The following is a 19271-nucleotide window of genomic DNA, read 5'->3' as shown; positions in this document are numbered from 1 at the left end:
AAAAATCAACAATATAACAAGAACTAATATGCTGAATAAATATTTCACTGCAGCTATTAAAATGCTTATAATTACAATACCTAATCTGCAAATACTGTCAAAAGTACAGCTGAATTTAGATACATACATACAGTTTGTAAAACAGTGATTTTTAATATTTTATTAAAATTTATTATAAGATAAAAATACAAAAAGAAATAACAGAGTTAAAGAAGAAGAAAGGTGCAAAGAAAAATAAAGAAAGTAGTGGTGACTTTTATCAGTGCGGTAGAATACCAAAAACAATTTACAACGTCGATATTTTACTTTACATTTCTAAATATTTTAAGCCATTTCTATAACAACATTAACTCACTCTAGTCATCAAAACTTAGAATCAAAAGTTTCATTTTTTTCAGGTTTGAGCAAAAAATCCAGAAGCAGCTTCCAAGTAGAAACAAAACCAGAAAGGTCCTTCCCTTTAATTAAAATAGTCTGTTTTGCCATTTTTGCCAAATCCATTATAAACAATGATTATGATGTCCATATATTCCAGCAACACACTATCAATAAGGTAAACCACAAGCAAAACACACATGCACACCAAGCACTACTGTATACTAGCTTTTATAGAAATCTGCATGTAACCTATGAATTTCTTACCTGATTACTCTTGAAACAACAAGACTACACAGGATCAGTGGAAAGATGTTGCTCAGGGCAATTTTGTCAAGCACTTTATTTTTTTCTATTTTCTAGAAGTCAACAGAATGCTCATGAGAGGTGCCCTCCCAACCACTGGAAAACTGCCCAAGTGCTACCAGGAAACCTGCTGAATTCACCAAATATGTAGGATGGGATCCTCCTCACTAAGCAGAGATAGGTTAGTCTAGTTCAGGGATCTCCAACCTTTTGGACCTCAGGGACCACCAAATTCATAATTTTAAATCCCGCAGACCACTGGGGGTGGGGAGGCTCAGCCATCTTTTGGGCCTATCTGTCTGCTTCTGAGAGGCCTCTGGGTGGGAGGCCCGAGAGAAAGTGCCTGGTCCAGGTACACACCCTGGAAACCTCTTTTGTGTTCCTTCTCTGAAGAAGCTTGGTCAATCTGAGTGAAGGAAAACGAAGATAGGCAGATTGACGGTGGCTTGCTGATGTTGGTGGGAAAGTCAGTCCCATATTCCAGAGCTGTAGTAGTTAGTCACAGGACTGTCCCTTTGATCATCCTGGAGCAGCTCCTCCACCCGGGTGCACCTGCCTGCTGAGAAGCTCGGCCGAAGTTTCCCATGCAGCTTCAGTGAGCGCTCCTCAAGAGATGAGAGTTTGCAGCGGGCTGATCTAGTGCCCAGGCTGGCTACAAGAGAAACATTCATTCTTGGCCGTATTTTAGATTCCTAGCTGCAATGGACAGCAAAGTTAGGGTTGACCCTGGGCGCTTCTCTCCACTTAACAGGTGGCCAAGCTAACTGCCTGAAGCGCGAGCAGCATGGGAACTTCGGCCGGGCTCCTTGAGAGAAATGCAAAGATTTCTCTGTGGACCACCAAAATTTTCTCATGGACCACCAGTTGTCTGCGGACCACCAGTTGGTGACCACTGGTCTAGTTAATTCCACTGTCATAAAGATCATTATTTTTCTATGATAGTGGACTAATGGAAACAGATCAGATCATGAGACATCTTCTCTGAGGGAAAAGCTAGATCTAAGAGTGTAATAGGCCACGTGGGTCAGGCCTACGATGAGCTGAAATGTGTTCACAGTTGTCATTGTAGCCATCAACTCCCAAGATAACTCAAATTCCAGAAAGGGGAAATCACACAGTACTAACAGGGTATAACCACCTCTAGTTGGCGAGGAATGCTGTTCTGCCAATGTTGTTGCTAATTTCTGACATGCCATATATGGAAAAATTATTCTGTGAAGCTTTTCTCAATTCATATTTATGTACCATAATAAGAGTACATGAGTAAATTGCAAGTGCATGTAATAGCATATATTACAGCATTTACATATTTCTTAATATATAGAAACTAAAAAAATAAACTTAACATTTATGCCTTCAAGTCATTTTTAATCTCTGTTCCCTGCAGTTTTATTGCCAACATTTTTCAGATGTGATTCTTAAGACATTTTACTGAATTAGTCCCTTATAGCCCTAACCTTTAAGAAAAATCACAAATAAAGAGGTGTAACTTCAGTCACACTTTTGAATTTTAAAAGAATGATAATGGTATTAAATGTTTTGTAATTTATCACACAACTCTTACATAATTTTACTGAGAATCTATGTGTTAAATTAAATGTTAATTTTTATGACAAATTATCACATATTCATATCATATGCTTGTCATATGATATTCATATCATATTTATATCCTGTACTAAACAACCAGCTTTAATTTTGTGCGCCTGAAGACCAGCATTCTACAGAAGATTCTATACTCAATCAACAATTTCACATACCGATTAATTAACTCAATTTGTTTCAATCAATTAAAACACATCTATTAAGTGGAAATTTATTTAGGCTAACAATCTGAAGAGGAAAAAATGTGGACTAAAAAAACCCTCATATTTTTTCTTTTAACAGTAGAACATATTGTACCCATTATTGATAGTATTTACCAAACAGGGCTGAAAGATCAAATTACACCTTTGTAATTTGGCTTCCAGAGAAGTAGTGAATACGAAATGCAGATGGCTCAATATAGTACAAGAAGCCACAAGACTTTTAATATTTTTGAATTAGAAAGTCATATCCTCTTTACTCACAAATTAAAGAAATAATCTTAAGGATGGCTAGAATTTTTCCTCATTTTTTCTTTTAAAATTATTACTTTTGAAAAGTGTGGAACCTTCTTGGAACTGCTGAAAAGATTGTGTTGTAAACTTTCAGCAGTTCCAAGAAGGTTCCTTTTATCAGTTCCAAGAAGTTTGCATTTGCACTAGTCAGGTGACTCTGAGGGCACGAAAAACTAAAGAGATTCTTAAATGAGTTTATACATACAGATCAAAATGGATTCTTACCTAAGAGACAAATTTATTTATTTATTTTATTTATTGGTTTGATTTATATGCCGCCCTTTTCCAGAGACTCAGGGCGGCTTACAATGCATTAATCAATAGCCTTCATACTTTTGTATATACCTGCTTAGTAGGGCTTTCGCCCCCCCCAAGCGGTGTTCTTTTTTATACAAAGTCAGCTTATTGCCCTCACAAAGCGAGTCCTCATTTTACCTACCTCGAAAGGATGGAAGGCTGAGTCAACCTTGAGCCTGGTGAGATTTGAACTTGCAGTAATTGCAGGCAGCTGGTGTTACTTAACAGTGCTTTAGTCCGCTGCGCCACCAAGGCTCTTTTAATATGAGAAAAATCTTGAACACACTGGAATATTATGAAGCACATCCAGGGAAACAAATGGTCTTGATGTTCCTAAATGCTCAGAAGGCCTTTGACAACGTGAACTGGCAATTTATGTTGATGCAACTAAAAATTATGGATTTTGGAGAAAAATTTATTAATATGATTAAGACAATATACCATAAGCAATCAGCAAGGGTGATGGTAAATGGAGATATGACTGAAAAGGTTAACATTATGAAGGGTACTAGACAGGGATGTCCTTTATCCCCATTGTTATTTGTATTGACACTGGAGGTACTAAACAGAAATATAAGACAGGTTAAGGAGTATGGAAATAAAAAAGGAGGAATATAAATTGCAGGCAATCGCAGATGATTTGGTATTTATTTTAGAAGATCCGCAAGAAATAGGACCAAAGCTATTAAAAAGAATAGAAGAATATGGTGAGGTGGCAGGACTGAAAATCAATAAGGACAAAACAAAAATATTAGTGAAAAATAACACAGAGAAGCAGAAAAGGGACTTGACGGAGAGATTAGATATCCAGATTACAAAGAAAGTAAAATACTCAGGGATACAATTAACAGCAAGATGTGTAACGATTAAGGAAGACAACTATTACAAGCTCAAAAAGCAAATTGAGGTAGATTTAGATAGATGGAAAAACCTGCAATTATCATTTAATAGTTACAATTAAAATGAACATATTACTGAAAGTATTGTTTTTATTCCAAACAATCCCGGTAAAATTGGAAAAAAAATATTTTGAAGAGATAATAATGAAATATATATGGCAGGGGAAAAAAGTGAGAATTAATCTAAAAATGTTACAAGACGTAATAGCTGGGGGAGGGCTTGAACTACCGAATTGGGAATTATATTACCAGGCAGCAGTGCTAACTTGGATGAAGGAATGGATTGTATTGAGAAATACAAGATTATTGACATTGGAGGGACATGACCTGCAATTAGGTTGGCATGCTTTTTTATGGTATGGAAAAAATAAGATACATGTTACTTCCAAAGACACTATATAAGAAATGCTTTGTTACTAGAATGGAAAAAATTAGAAAGCAACACTACTTGAAGATACCAGCCTGGCTTTCAACGATGGAAGCACTTATACATCCAAATATTATTAATCTGGGAAATATTGTTAGATACAAACATATTTTGTCAGATAAGGGGGAACTTAAAATGAAATGTGAATTAGAAAAGCAGGGGATTGATATGGATTGGTACACACAGTTGCAAATACAATCTAGATATGAAAAGGATGCTAAACTTTATGGTTTTTATATGGAACTGACAGAATTGGATAAGATATTGACAGGAATAGAAGAGAGAATGATAAAAAAAATTGTATACTTATTGAGTGTTAAATTAGAAGAAGTCAAAGAAACAATGATAGCATGGGCAAAAAACTTTGGTCACATGATAGAGCTAGATAAATGGCAGCAACTATGGGATAGGAATTACAAATTAACATTGTCAACTACATACAAAGAAAACCTATGTAAGATGTTTTACAGATGGCACTTAGCACCAGAAAGACTGGCCAAGATAAATCAACTAAATGTTGGAAATGCCAACAGACATCGGGGTCATAGTATCATATGTGGTGGACATGTGGGGAAGCAAAAAGATACTGGGCAAAAATTTGTATGTGGCAGGAGATGATGACACAACAACATATTGATTTAAAATCAGAATTGTTCCTGTTGGGGATTTTACTGGGAATTTATAGTAAAGAAACTGAATATTTGATTATTCATGTAATAAGTACAGCTAGAATTGTATTTGCACAAAATTGGAAAAGCGAAGAGATCCCTATAGATGAAAAAGTGAGTAAGAAAATATTAAAATGTGCAGAAATGAATAAATTAATACTTGCAATTCAAGAAAAAGAAGAATCAGATTATAATAATATATGGGAGTTATTTTATCAATGGTTACAGAATAAATATGAAAGCAATGTATTGTAAAAATAGATAAGTAAAGAAGAGAAATGTCAGTATTATTATTTAGTATTAATATAAAAATGAATGTAAGAAATGAATATGGGGTAAGTTTAATAGTTAAGAGACAAAGAATTTTATACTCAGATAACACTGTTTAACGCAAGTTTGAATGTTTGTATTAAAAGAAAAGAAAAAATTTTATAAAAAAGAAAAAAATGCATATTTCCATATTGGACTATATTTGTCCACTAAGCCCAACTTCTTTAGAATAGGACAGCATTAATTAAATCAATTGTTTGGGAGATTCCATCCCCCACCCTAACCTTTAAAAAAGTAAACCTTCTGTGAATACATATTAATTCTGAATTCAGTCTCAGGGAAAGTGGAACAAAAACTTCCTATGAAGGATACAGGTTTGGTATTACTTCCCTAAATAATACTAGGTGTCAGAAATAAGTCTCCATTTCAAACATGCACAATACTGAAATCAATTTAGCTTGCCAATCAAAATTTGAAACCATGCCATACATTATGTTTCCAATAATGTTCTACTGTGACAAAATTTCTAAACAGAGTTCTTTTTATTTCTTCCGTAAACTATGGACCTACATATATATTAGCAAAGGCCAGTTCCCAATATTTATAACCCACATCCAGAGCATCTATATATAAATTAATTCTAACCCCAACCCTAATATTTTTAAAAAATGTTTATTTCTAACTGCCTGCAAGATCTATTAGCTTTAAATGTTTATTTGCATGCTTAGAAGGGGATTTTTTCCTTCATTTTTCTTGTATAGTTTGATAAATCTTTTACAGAGTCCTGTTTTACCTATTTCCTTTTGGTGTACAGGTAGTCCTCAAGTTATGACCACAATTGAACCCAACATTTCTGTTGCTAAGTGAGACAGTTAAATGAGTTTGGCCTTTTTTGCCACAGTTATAAAGTGAATGACTGCTGTTGTTAAGTTAGTAACACGGTTGTTAAGTGAATCTGGCTTCCCCACTGTTTTACTTGTCAGAAGATCACAAAAGGTGATTACATGACCCCAGGACACTGCAACCATCATAAATATATGCCAGCTGCCAAGCATCCAAATTTTGATCACATGACCATGAAGATACTGCAATGGTAATAAGTGTGAAAAACTGTCATGTCACTTTTTTCAGTGCCGTTGGAACTTTCGACAGTAAACAAATGGTTGTAGCTGATTTTCCAGCATGGTGCTTCAGTGGGTATCACTCTTGTTCTATACTCTATAGACTGGGACTAAACTGAAGACACGCCCTCTGCTGACGCTCCCCAGTTTCGACTCAGTCTATAGCTCTGTATAGACGTGGCAGGGTGAGCTCTGCTAAAAAGAGTATTTGGTTCAGCACAGTGATTGGAATAGAGTACAGGGAAGAGAAGAAAGAAGATTTATAGTGTGAAGAGCCCTAGGCTCCAGCCTGCTATTCCCTGAGGAGTTGAAATTGCAGGAAAGTGGAGGCCAGAAAAGGCTTCACTAACTGTGGCAGCCATTTTCAGGGGACAGTGTGAAGGGCCATTAGCTTGAGCCCGCTACCCCGCAACGAGGGAGGATCGTGGTGTTGCTGGACGAAAAGGTTGGATCTGGTGCGTTTTGTGGCTCCTCATGGCTGCCACCGCTATTGAGAGCATCTGAAGGCTGTGGCAACATTGGTCTGTTGGGCACGAAATGTTGAAGAGGCTTGTAGGCGCCATTTTGAATTGTGGAGTAGGGTGGGGACCATGAGCTTCGACCACGCTATCCAGGAATGCCATTAGGAGTGTTACCGGCTGGTAACACTTAGGAGAGGGTTCTCTCTCGGCTGCCTGCCCGGCAAGGAGTGCAGTCTCAGAGATATTGCCAACCCCAGATCACGTGGAGATTTCCCAGGCTGCCTGCCCAATTGGGAGGTAGACTGGGACCTCCAGTATTGCTGATACAGACAGACCTTCTGAGGCTTTTTGGCTGCCTGCTCGGTTGGGAGGTAGACCAGAGTGGTGAGATAACTGAGGCCATTGGAGTCATTTTTCTTTTGGGGCCTTTCCTGGCAGGAAGCCTTTAGGAAAAAAAGAAAAGAAACCAGACTAGTAGACCAGGTAAGTACATCAGTATCTGCAGTTTTTACATGTGCGCACAGAGAGATGGCTGAAAGAGCTCAGGCGAGCAGGGCTACCAGTTGTGGCTCCAAATATGGATCCTCTAAATCTAAGAGTAAGGCTGTTCCCAACAAGAAGCCTTCTAAGACCCAGGAGAAGGCGGAACAAAGGCTTCAGAGGGCTTTGGAGAAGCAGGTGGAAAAAGGAGCAAAACAACGGAGAAAAAGAAACACCTAAACCCCCTTGTAAACAAGGATGTTATGGCTGACCCTGCTTTCAGCCAGATATCGGAATCTGATACTCCCAGCATTGCAGAAGGCTTAATTATACAGGAAGAGCTGGGTTCAGTCTCTATACCAGATCCTGGGCCATCAACAAGTGGCATTTGGCCTCCACAGGGCCTCTCACCTTTACCACAGGGGGTGGTGAGTCGGAGGCATCCACCCGAAGCTACCTTCACTCCCATGGTGGCGGGGCTCTGCCCGCTGGGGGAGGGTGACACAGAAATGCATCCTTTAGTCCAACAATGGATTTCTGAGGCAGTTAAGAGAGGTTTTGAAGCTGGCAGACAGCATTTTCATCAAGTAGCAGTGGTGGAACCAGAAATGCAGATGCAGGAGAGATCTCCTCAGCACCCAAGGGAATTTCCGAGTTATCAGGCTTCCTGTCTCTGGACTCTTCCTCGAGAAGTGAAGATTCTGTATCCGAGGAAGAGGGCCTGATTGATCAGGAGTTATCTGGGTATGAGGGTATGAGGGAACAACCTACCTTCAAAGGTTTAAATAAGGTTCCGGCCTTATTTATTTAACTGTTTAAGGTGAAGAATTTGACCTGGCTGGGGATGGACTCATCAAAGCCTGAGGTTTCGCAGGAGACTTCGGATCCTATTGATTTCCTTTTTTCGGAGCCCATGACTGAAACAGAGCCATTCCAGCACCAAGATTATTTATGGATGTAATTCAAAGGCAGTGGGTTTCTCCTGGAGCTTATCCCAATCCCTCGTCCTTTGACAAAAAATTCTACAATTTCACCCTGGATCCCACCGAGCTTCTATGGATCCCAGAAGTAGATGAGCCGGTGATGGCATTTGCATCCCCCTCAGCTACTCTCTATGATGCTGAGGACGTTCTTAAGCCAGACGAGAAGAAGGTGGAGCTTACACTTCGCAAGGCCCACCAAGCAGCTGCCTGGGCGGTTTAGACTGCCATGGCGCTTCTTTTTTTACCAGAGCGTCATTGCTTTGGTTGAAGCAGATGCAGGAAAGAGTACTGCCTAGTGATCTGCGGACTCACCAGGATTTCAACAAGGTTGTACCTGCAGCGGAATTCACGACAAATGCCACATTGAATTCTGCGAAGAATGAGACATCTCTGTAACATCATCGAAACTGGGGAGCGTCAGCAGAGGGTGTGTCTTCAGTTTAGACCCAGCCTATAGAGCTATAGGACAAGAGTGATACCCATGCCTGGAGTCTCTACGTACCGTCTAAAAATGGGTGTCTCAGATAGGACCAACGCCCCATTCAGGAAAGAAAGACAACTATTAGGAAGGAAGAGCTGGGTATATTTCTCAAATGCCTGAAAAAACCTTAATCCTCCACTAGCTGAAGGATGTAAGCCAAGGGACAGGAGCAAGCACATTCAGCTTTTTTTAAAAGTACTGTGGGTTAACAAATGTGTACATGATACACACACACACACACATAATGTAATCAAATAATAACTGGTTACAAAATTCTGGCTGGTCAAAGTTGCCAGGCAGTATTTGTGGTTGCCCCAATTCTTTCCCAATTGTTTGACAAACACAGAAAAGCATAGATTGGGCGTTGGTCTTACCTGATACGCCCCTTCTCGAGCAGGCGCCCACGGCAGTCATACTGGGTATCGACACGTTCGCTATCCAATAGGACCGAGTCTACTGGAACTTTAGCCCGCCTCTTCCTGCTTCAGTCCCAGTTTGGAGGCGAGGTCGACCAGCAGACTGTGGTGTCTGTAGCAAAAGAAAGAAAGAAGTGAAAAAGCCCTCCCACCCCAGTTAACGACCAGGAACGGCCAGAAAGGGTGGGGATGACTGCCGTGGGCGCCTGCTCGAGAAGGGGCGTATCAGGTAAGACCAACGCCCATTCTCCGACAAGGGCGCCCACGGCAGTCATACTGGGACATACCAAAGCTTGGTGTCTCCTAGGGCGGGAAAGGCCGGACCTGCTGCAGAACCCTCCTGCCGAATGCCGCGTCAGCGGATGCATATGAATCAAGGCGGTAATGCCGTATAAAGGGAGTCACCGACGACCATGTTGCAGCCCGGCAGACCTCCTCCAAAGAGGCCTGGGTGGCCCATGCAGCTGAGGTGGAGGCGCTCCGCGTAGAGTGTGCAGTGATGCCACAAGGAGGATCCAAGGATTGAGTCTCGTAGGCTGATGAGATAGTTGCCCTGATCCAACGACCTATAGTGACTGAGGAGACGCGAGATCCCATCGACGAAGGTTGAAAGGACAGGAACAGAGCCTCGGTCCTCCGGAAGGAGGCCGTCCTGTGCAGATAAATCCGAAGGGCCCTTCGTACATCCAGTTTATGCCAGACATGTTCCTGTCGGTAACGAGGAGTTGGACAAAAATTTGGGAGAGAGAGCTCCTGCGACCTGTGGAATATGGTATTAATTTTAGGGATGAAGGCAGGGTCAAGGCGGAGGACTACCCTGTCCGTATGGAAAATACAAAGATCCGGTCGTACAGAAAGGGCTGCGAGTTCAGAAATCCTCCGCGCGGAGGTGATAGCAACCAAAAAGGCGACCTTAAATGATAAGTACTTGAGGCTGACCTCTCGCAGTGGCTCAAACGGGGGACCCGTGAGGGCTGTCAAAACCTTATTTAAATCCCAAGTTGGGAATCGGTGCACCGTGGGAGGTCGCAGATTGGTGGCGCCCCTCAAAAATGACCGAATCAGGGGATCATGAGCAAGTGAAGTGTTGGAACCACAGAGTAGTATCGATGAAAGAGCAGCTACCTGGCGACGGAGCGTATTGGGAGCGAGGCCGGCCAGAAAACCGTCGTGCAGGAAGTTCAAAATTTGGAGGATAGAGACCTCAGAAGGAGAAATGGAACGACGACGGCACCAATCCGAGAAGGACCTCCAAGTAGAACCGTAGATGCGTTGAGTGGAGGGTCTACGGGCAGCCTGGATGACTTCGATGGCTCCCGTGGGCACGGAGGCTCTGGTCAATAAGAGCCGCTCAGTCGCCAGGCTGTCAGCTGGAAGGACTGCGGGTCCGGGTGTCGGATGGGTCCCTGCCGTAGGGATATCCGATCGTCGGGAATCCGCCACGGAGGGGCAACTGACAGGGACTTCAGGTCGGGAAACCACGGGTGACGAGGCCAGTGAGGGGCAAGCAGGATGACCTCCGCTTTCTCCGAGAGAATCTTCCGTACGACCCTGGAGATGAGTGGTAGGGGAGGAAAAGCGTAGAGCAGCTGTCCGACTGGCCAAGGGCTGCGTAATGCGTCCACCGCCTCCGCACCCGGGGAGGGATAGCGAGAGAAGAAGCGGGGGAGCTGATGATTGTCGCTCGATGCAAACAGGTCCAGTGACGGGGTGCCGAAGCGGGAGGTTAAGTCCTTGAAGAGTTGGGGGCACAGACTCCACTCGGCAGGGTCGATGGTGCGGCGGCTGAGAGAATCTGCACAGATGTTCGCCGTCCCGGAAATGTGCTCCGCTTGGATCGACGACAGGTGGTCCTCCGCCCAGAGCCCCAGGCGGAGCGATTCCTTCAGCAGAGAGCGAGATCTGGTGCCGCCCTGCTTGTTTATATGTGCCTTGGCTGAGACATTGTCCGTCAGAATAAGGACATCCCTGCCAAGGACATGAAGTTCGAAGCTCAGGAGGGCCAGGTAGATGGCCCGTAGTTCCAGCAAGTTGATGTTGAGGTTTTGCTCCGAAGGGGACCAAAGGCCCTGAGAGAGACGAGTCCCCAGATGGGCGCCCCATCCCGAGAGACTGGCGTCTGTTGTGATGACGATCCTGTCGGTCTCTCCGAAGAAAGAGCCCCGGGATACCGCCGACGGCGTCCACCAACTGAGCGAGTCTAGAACTTTCGGCGGTAGGACAATTCTGGATGCCGAAGTGCTGCGGAAACTCCGTTGGAAAGGGAGCAATAGCCACTGGAGCTCCCGGCTGTGGAGACGAGACCACGGCACAATGCCGTAAGCCGAAACCATTTTACCAAGCAGACTAGAGAGGACCAGAAGGGATGCCGAGGACCGCCTCCTGACTGAGGAAGCCAGATCAGAGAGACTGGACTGGCGTTCTTGTGACAGAGAAACCCGAAGGGTGGAGGAGTCGATAATGGCCCCAAGGTGTTTAAGACACGTAGTGGGAGACAAATGGCTCTTAGATATATTAATGGAAAACCCGTGCCTTTGCAAAATAGCCATAACAGAGGAAAGGTCCCTGTTTGCTTGAATCTGAGACTGGGATAGGATGAGGATATCATCCAAATAAAAAAGTGCTCGTATAGGAACAGAAGAGACATGGGCCATAAGGGCCGCCATTATTTTAGTGAATACCCTGGGCGCAGATGAAAGGCCAAACGGTAAGGCAGCATACTGGAAATGCTGCCCGTTATAAGAAAACCGAAGGAACTTACGGTGAGAGGGGAGGATGGGAATATGGAGGTAAGCTTCGGTTAAATCAATGGAGGACATGAAGTCCCCCTTACGAATGCAGAGCAGGATGGTTTGCAGCGACTGCATTTTAAACCGACGGTAGATGATGTGTCGGTTGAGGGACTTCAAATCGAGAATAGCCCTCCAGCCTCCCGAAGCCTTGGGTACCAGGAACAAACGGGAGTAGAACCCGCAACCTCTTTGTGAAAGAGGGACAGGTTGAATGGCCTCGATGGCCAACAAGTGTTGGATGGCCTCATTAACCCGAGCCCGTTTAACCGGGTCCCGGGAAACCGGGCAAGGGAGGTAGTATCTAGGGGGAATGGATAGAAAATCAAGTGACAAACCAAATCTGATGGTCTCCCTGACCCAGCAATCAGAAACGGACAGATCCCATTGATCGGCGAAAAAGGTTAAACGGCCGCCAATCAGGGAGTCAGGAGGGGACCTAGCGGGGCCGTCGGAAAGGGCGACCCCTCCCACCTCGAAAGGGCCGTTTGGAGGAAAAGCGAGACCCCTGTCTGACCTGGCCATCCTGTTGCAGAGGTCCCCTGGGTGAAAAGGGCCGTTGATGACGATGCTGGAAGACGGAAGAATCGGGGCCACGAAAGGAGGTTGAACGATAGGATCCTTGAAGACGATACTCCGACCGACGAGAGATAGAAGGAAGAATCTTCCGATGGTCCCTAGTCTCAATGAGCAAGGGATCTAGTTGTTCTCCAAATAGCTTAGTGCCGGCGTAAGGAGAGGAAGCAAGGCGCCATTTGTTCCTGGCGTCAGCTTGCCAGTTCCGGAGCCAGAGGAGTCGTCGTGAAGTCACGGAGGATCCGATGGCTTTGGCAGAAAATCGAGCAGCGGAAAGAGTAGCATCAGCGGAGAACTCCACCGCTGCCACGATCTTATTAATGTCTTGGTGGGTGCGCTGATCGGAAGCCGGAATACGTTCCTGCAGCTGGCGCAGCCACAGAATAGATGCCCTATTGAAAAAAGATGCAGCTGATGATGCCTGCACCGACCAGGCAGAGGCCTGATGACCCTTGATAAGAGTGCGCTCAGCTTTCTTTTCTTCCGGTCTCAGATATTCGTCAGATGGTCCGGTGATAGGAGCGGAAGAGGCCAGAGCCACGACAGGTGTATCCACAGAGGGCACCTGCAAGAGAGAGGAGAAATCTGTGGCCAGATTAAACAATCTTCTGTCCAGGTTGTTTGGAACGGGACCGGAACTAGGAGACGCCCATTGTCGTTTCAGAACGTCCGAAAATAATTTCGGAGCTGGGACCACCTCTGAATGGACAGGAGGTTCTTGAAACAAGGCAGACTTGGGATCAGTTTGAGAAGAAGAAGAAGCATCAGATGTGGAGGGTGCTCCACCCAATCCGGTGACAGCCTTAGCTTTGTACAGGAGGGAGCGAAACATGTGAGGCTTAAAAAGTCCCACAAATGCCGGTTGATCTGGCTCTAATCCCTCGTCTTCGGAAAGCTCTTGCTCAGGAGGAATCTCCCCTTCCGATAAGGAGCCCTGGCTTTCAGAATCCTGACCATAGTCATCAGCCATGGTCTCCTCCTGATAGGTGTGATGCCGAGAAGACCTATGGGTAGGTAGGGCGGAAGCGGTTTGTTGCTGTAGACCCTGTGCTATGCCTTGGCGAATTGCCTCGGAAATCAGGTCAGCCAAAGACGGCTGCAGATCCGGAGGTACCTGGTGACCCTGGAGGCATTGTTGAGAGAGAAGGGCCCCGGAAGAAGGCTGAACCGGGATGGGGACCGAGGAAGGTTGCTGAATCTGTAACCCAGGTCCTGGGGAATCAGATGGAAAAACCGAGGCCACGTCAGCAGAAGCGCTGGGATCCCCTTGCACAGAGACATCCGGCGATAGGGGGGGGGCAATGGAGGGATGATCCGCTGGTAAGGAAGCAGGAGAGGCTACTGGCAGAGGCCTAGGATCTTGAGAAGCCTTGGAGCGAGCCTTCTGGAAAGCTTTCTCCATCGCTTTGTGGCGCCGGCTCTCATCTCTGGCAAGAGAAGAGCTTTTGGAGGAATGAGGGCGCTTGGAGGAGGATGATTTCTCCTTTCCTTTCCGGCTGGATGACGGGCCTTCCCCTGGATCATCATTGCAATGGCGTTTCTTACTCTGAGCCTTAGAGCCAGTCTGCCTAGCAACAGGGGCGTCCGCCATTTTGATTGAGATAGAAAGCGCCAAAAATAAAAACTGCCAGAGAGGGGGAAAAAGGCTGATCACCAGGTCAGCTCCGTACCTTCCAATAACTCAGCAGAACGATCGGAGCGGAATTAGCTTGCCCTGCTGCCTCGCTAGCCGTCCGGCTTGAGCGCGAGGGAGCACAGGGGGCGCGGAAGCGTCCTCGCGCCGATCAGCTGTTGAGCGGATCTTCAAAGTGGCGCCGAAGAAATTCGCCGAAAAATTGCAGAAAGAAGGCGCGGGAGGGCAGGGCGAAGCGCGGCGGGGCAAGACAAGGCAGGCCCGTGCGCGCGATGGAGAGACAGTCAGCCGACAGCTCTCACCGCTTGGCAACCCTCAGCGGAGTCGGAATCCAACCTTCTCGCTGGTAAAGCTTTTGAATCTTTTGAAGCCAACAGAAACAGCGAAATAGAAAAAATAGGACTGGAAACGCTACAGACACGGCTGTCCTGATAGAGACCGAGTCGGAAAACTGGGACTGAAGCAGGAAGAGGCGGGCTAAAGTTCCAGTAGACTCGGTCCTATTGGATAGCGAACGTGTCGATACCCAGTATGACTGCCGTGGGCGCCCTTGTCGGAGAACATCATTTCTGTATTATGCAAATCATTGGAAATAGTGAGATTCTATCCATTTCTACATTTCATTGAAACAAATGTGAATTATTTCACAGCTCCCCCAAATTCTCAATGATTCAGAAAAGCAATATTTGTATTTGAATCTGTACCAGCATGGCTGTTTTTTCCAGAAACAATATTTTACCACTTCTATCCACCTCAACACTCTTGGCAAGAGATCCACTCTGCTTTCCAGAAACTTGAGTAGAATTAGTCACTCTGTGCCAGGATTTAAACACAGTAATTATTTACAAGTGCAATCAGAAACACTAAGTTCCATCACAGAACTGAAGCTACCATGTTAGTTGTAATGGGTCATAATTGTTCAATTTGACATTACTTTCGGTTTAAATTCTAACTATCACAAACACACCCAACAATTAATATTATGGCCTAAAAATGTTCACATTCTTTCCCATCCAAATGTTATTGATATTATCTTTAAATGAATACATAATCTTTATTATATTTTGTCAGAACTCATATAAGCCTCTCTGCACCCTCTGCTACTATATAACATATTAAATACAGATAAGCAAAATAATTAAATATATCCAGGATAAAAGAAACAACATTCAAAACACAAAATTGCAGACTTTGCTCTCATATGGAACGGTAGCCAAATTACCAGCAGAAGTATGATCCTTCAAAATTTTCACTCCTATAGGAATTTATTTAATCGTGTTAAGAAAACTTTACCATTTACCACTTACACTAAATTATAACAGTTTTCAAATTTCTTCATATTCCCTAAAAAGCAGTAATAATCAGGTTAAATTTATTTCCATTACTTAGAAATAAACACATATAAACCTACTTAATTTCTATGAGATGTTACAGGCAATATTCAAAAATAGATTGTTAAAAAGTAATTTCTCCACCATCCAAACAACCCGAGTATACAGTGTATGAATAAACACACAGATTTGTTTATTTGTTTCTGAAATAGTCACTCATGAATTCACTTATGTGCAATTTATTTACACATTAACTAAAAAAAGGGTGAGATGAAAATGCAAAATGCATCCAATTAATTCCTTTTTATAAAGTTACCTAACAATAAAGTAGGAAACAATAGGAACCAACATTTTTATCAAAATTATGTAAGGCTTCTTGTGTAAACACTCCACTCTACCTTCTTTGCTATAGCTCCCATTTTTTAAAAACATACCATAACACATTCTGAGAAGAGTGGGTGAGTTAAGTAATACAGTAGAAAAGAAAAAAAAAAAAGCTAGGAAAATGGCAGAAGTAATTGCCCAGACAGAAATGCAAACATACATAAAAATAAACAAAAAAATTATACTGGAATAAGTCCTTAAAATTAAAATGATAAGTATAGGAAATTCTGATTTTCTCTCAAAGAAAAAATTTAACATTCTGGATATTACCAATTCCAATTTTCAGGGGGGGGGGACACACTAAATTGTAGATTTCAATAAGCATCATATAAAAAAACACATTTGGGCTTTTCCACCGAAACTGGCAAAACGAAACACTATAACTTTAAAATAAAGTTTTTAATGGCAAAAGTTATAAGCTAAAATAGAATTAAATAGATCTTTCAGAGTAAATAAATGGGTTGCTATAATTTTCTACATGCAGACTTGCACAACTGGAAGAAAGGCCTACCTAGTTCAACCAGATGGTTCCAGAAAACTCACAAGGAAATAGAAGCAACAGCTCTCTGTATTTATTGCCCCATAGGAAGTGCTACTAAGAGATATACTGCCTCTAATGCATTCAGGATTAGAGGCAGTGTATCTCTTATACAGCCATTGCTACCAGTGAATATTTAGTCTTTCCCTTTAAAAGTCATAGGATAGTATTAGCTACTAGGATAGTAGCTAATAACATAATGAATGACAAAACCAAAGCAGTAAAACCGAACATTAAAAACCACAGCAGCATTATTATTAAAAGCTTTTGCTAGTATGAAAACATAATAAAGATTATACCAGGTGTATATTGTTACAGAGGAAACTTTAGAATTGGAGGTTCTAAGTGCCGATTCTCAGCCCCCTCACCACACCTCCCCATGGAAGGATACCCCAAGACAGGCCTTCTGAAAATGATCTCAGGATAAACATATAGGAAAAGGGATTCCTTCAGATTCAGAAGTATCTCAAGCTGTGAGAAGCTTTATATATAACAAGAGCCATGGTGGTGCAGTGGTTAGAGTGCCGTACTGAAGGCTACTTCTGTTGACTGCTGATTGCCAGCAGTTTGGCAGTTCAAGTCCCAAGGTTGACTCAGCCTTCCATCCTTCTGAGGTCGGTAAAATGAGGACCCAGATTGTTGGGGGTAATATGCTGACTCTGTAAACCGCTTAGAGAGGGCTGTAAAAGCACCATGAAAACCAATACCAAGACCCTGAATTGGGACAGCCAATGAACTAGATATCATTCATTAGTTACAGTTACGTTTTTTAAACAATAGAGAACTTTGCTTCATTTTCTATGTAATAGCCTTTCAGATTCTCTAAGCTCATTGTAATCTTTTAAAGCTAAAAATAGGTAACTTTTTAAATGATTTATCTCAGAACTTACTTTGAGAACCCTTGCAATCCCGATTCCTCTCTTAAAATGTGATACCCAGAATTGTGCACAGTATTCCAAATGTATGCTTGCTAAAACAGTAAGGAGTGGGCAGAAGACTCGCAGAACAAATCCTCAAACACCAACGAGCAGTCAAAAGTCATGATAAAAACATTTTTAATTTCATAGACTTTACAGTAGTTTCAACTGAGAAACTGTAACCAACCCAACTCCAAAAATGCAAGCAAATTTCTAGAAGCCTGGCACTCTGACAAATTAATTATCCACCAATGGACACACAGACATAAACAATATCTATATATTGTGCGAAAGAGACAACCAACAAGCCATAAAGGAAACAAAAAGACCAAAACACCTTCCCACCAGCAATCAACACCGAGATGAGCATTGATTAACTCCAAGAATTAACATCAGACCAACTATCAAGAAGTAAACAATGCCCCAATCAAAGAACTGCCAAACAAGCTAGCACTAAACAGCCCACCCAAAGAACTTCCAAGATCACTCCCACCAACACTAACAATCCTACTCCCTTCTAGCACTGATGATGTTACCTAGTTTTCTCTTCAAGAAAACAACCAAGCTCAGAGAGCACCAAAGACCCCTCAAACTGAACTATAATTCAAGAAGAAATTCATTCTCAGTTTTCCTTAGGCAAGCTACTCTCTTCTCCCCTTAGTTCACACCTAGGTTACTCTTACCAAACTGTTGAAAACATCACATCACTTATGAAATGCTTAGAACGCCTGCAAGCTTTTATCATAATATTTTAACAGCACTGTTAGGTATTTTCACTAAACTACCCACTGCAAACCCCAAATTCCTCTCCTAGTTAGTCACTAAGAATTGAGACAACACAAATTATTTGTGAAGTTTTGATTTTCCCTCTAGCACTTTACACCTCCTTAACACAGTACAGAACTCATTGATATTTTGCTATCCATTCATGGTTTGTTTCTGTTTTTTCTAGAATATTGAAAAATGTGTTTTCATCAGCAAACCTGACTATTTTGCTATTAATACGTACCTTCATTTATAAGCCAATTAAAAAGTACTAATTCTAGGAGAAATAGGGTAAGTAACAGGAAGAAAAAAGGAACGAATATACCAGCTGCTCACTGAACACTATAAAATAACATTTAAAGAAAATACAGAGATAAACTGCTATTTTAATCCAGTTTTTTTCCTTAAATAGTGTATTTTCAACTTGGAAATTGCAAACAGCATTATAAAGGGGCAGGAGTAAAACAGAAGGGTCAGGATATGTCTACTTACTTTTAATGTTTAGATCTCAAGAATCAAATAAGCTTTATCTCACAATACTAAAGGAACTAGATAGTACGATTATGTACCCCCTTTGAGAAATCTTGGAGAGGATTCCAATTCTTTTTGCCTACAACAGATTTTGGCACAACAGGAAATCTCCCACTTGGTTCTCTTTTGAGAAGAGGGACAGTAACATCTTCTCTTTATTGCTGCATTGAACTTTGATGTAGGCAAAAACAGCATTACTTGACTTACTCTACTTTTGCTTAACCCAAATGTCAGTGTGATACGAGACATACATGCTCCTAAATTCTCCTGAAAGCTCCCAGGAGTGGCCAGGAATGGGTTGATTCGTCTGTTTCCTGTTGAGACCGAGCTGTCAATTTCTTTTGGGCCACGCCCATGTCCTCTTCTTCTGTGCCCCCATTTCAGCTCAGTCTTAACCTGAATGAGACGTTCAATAGCATTCCTGGACACTCCTAGGATTTCAGCAGGATCATGAGTCAAAGTGCAATTTAAAGCAGCGGCTTGTTTTTTTGGAGTGGTTTTACCGCCGCATGTTTGGCAATCGG

General features: G+C 42.8%; 2 protein-coding genes across 3 annotated transcripts in view; both read right to left on the bottom strand.

Moving 5' to 3' along the window:
* The window catches only part of TAB2 (TGF-beta activated kinase 1 (MAP3K7) binding protein 2), a 62171-nt gene that overhangs the window by 22804 nt on the left and 20096 nt on the right, over window positions 1–19271 (bottom strand). The gene's annotated exons all lie outside the window — the stretch shown is intronic.
* On the bottom strand, window positions 12441–14616 carry LOC148116841 (uncharacterized). Its single transcript, XM_087882846.1, has one exon. The coding sequence runs from the start codon at window positions 14237–14239 to the stop codon at window positions 12512–12514; it is 1728 nt and encodes a 575-aa protein (XP_087738972.1). The 5' UTR covers window positions 14240–14616; the 3' UTR covers window positions 12441–12511.

The sequence above is a fragment of the Pantherophis guttatus genome, chromosome 1, assembly GCF_059756535.1.
Source record: "Pantherophis guttatus breed Tessera chromosome 1, ASM5975653v1, whole genome shotgun sequence".
Taxonomy (NCBI): domain Eukaryota; kingdom Metazoa; phylum Chordata; class Lepidosauria; order Squamata; family Colubridae; genus Pantherophis; species Pantherophis guttatus.
Note: the sequence above shows the minus strand (reverse complement) of the source record. Positions and strands in the feature narration are given on the sequence as shown.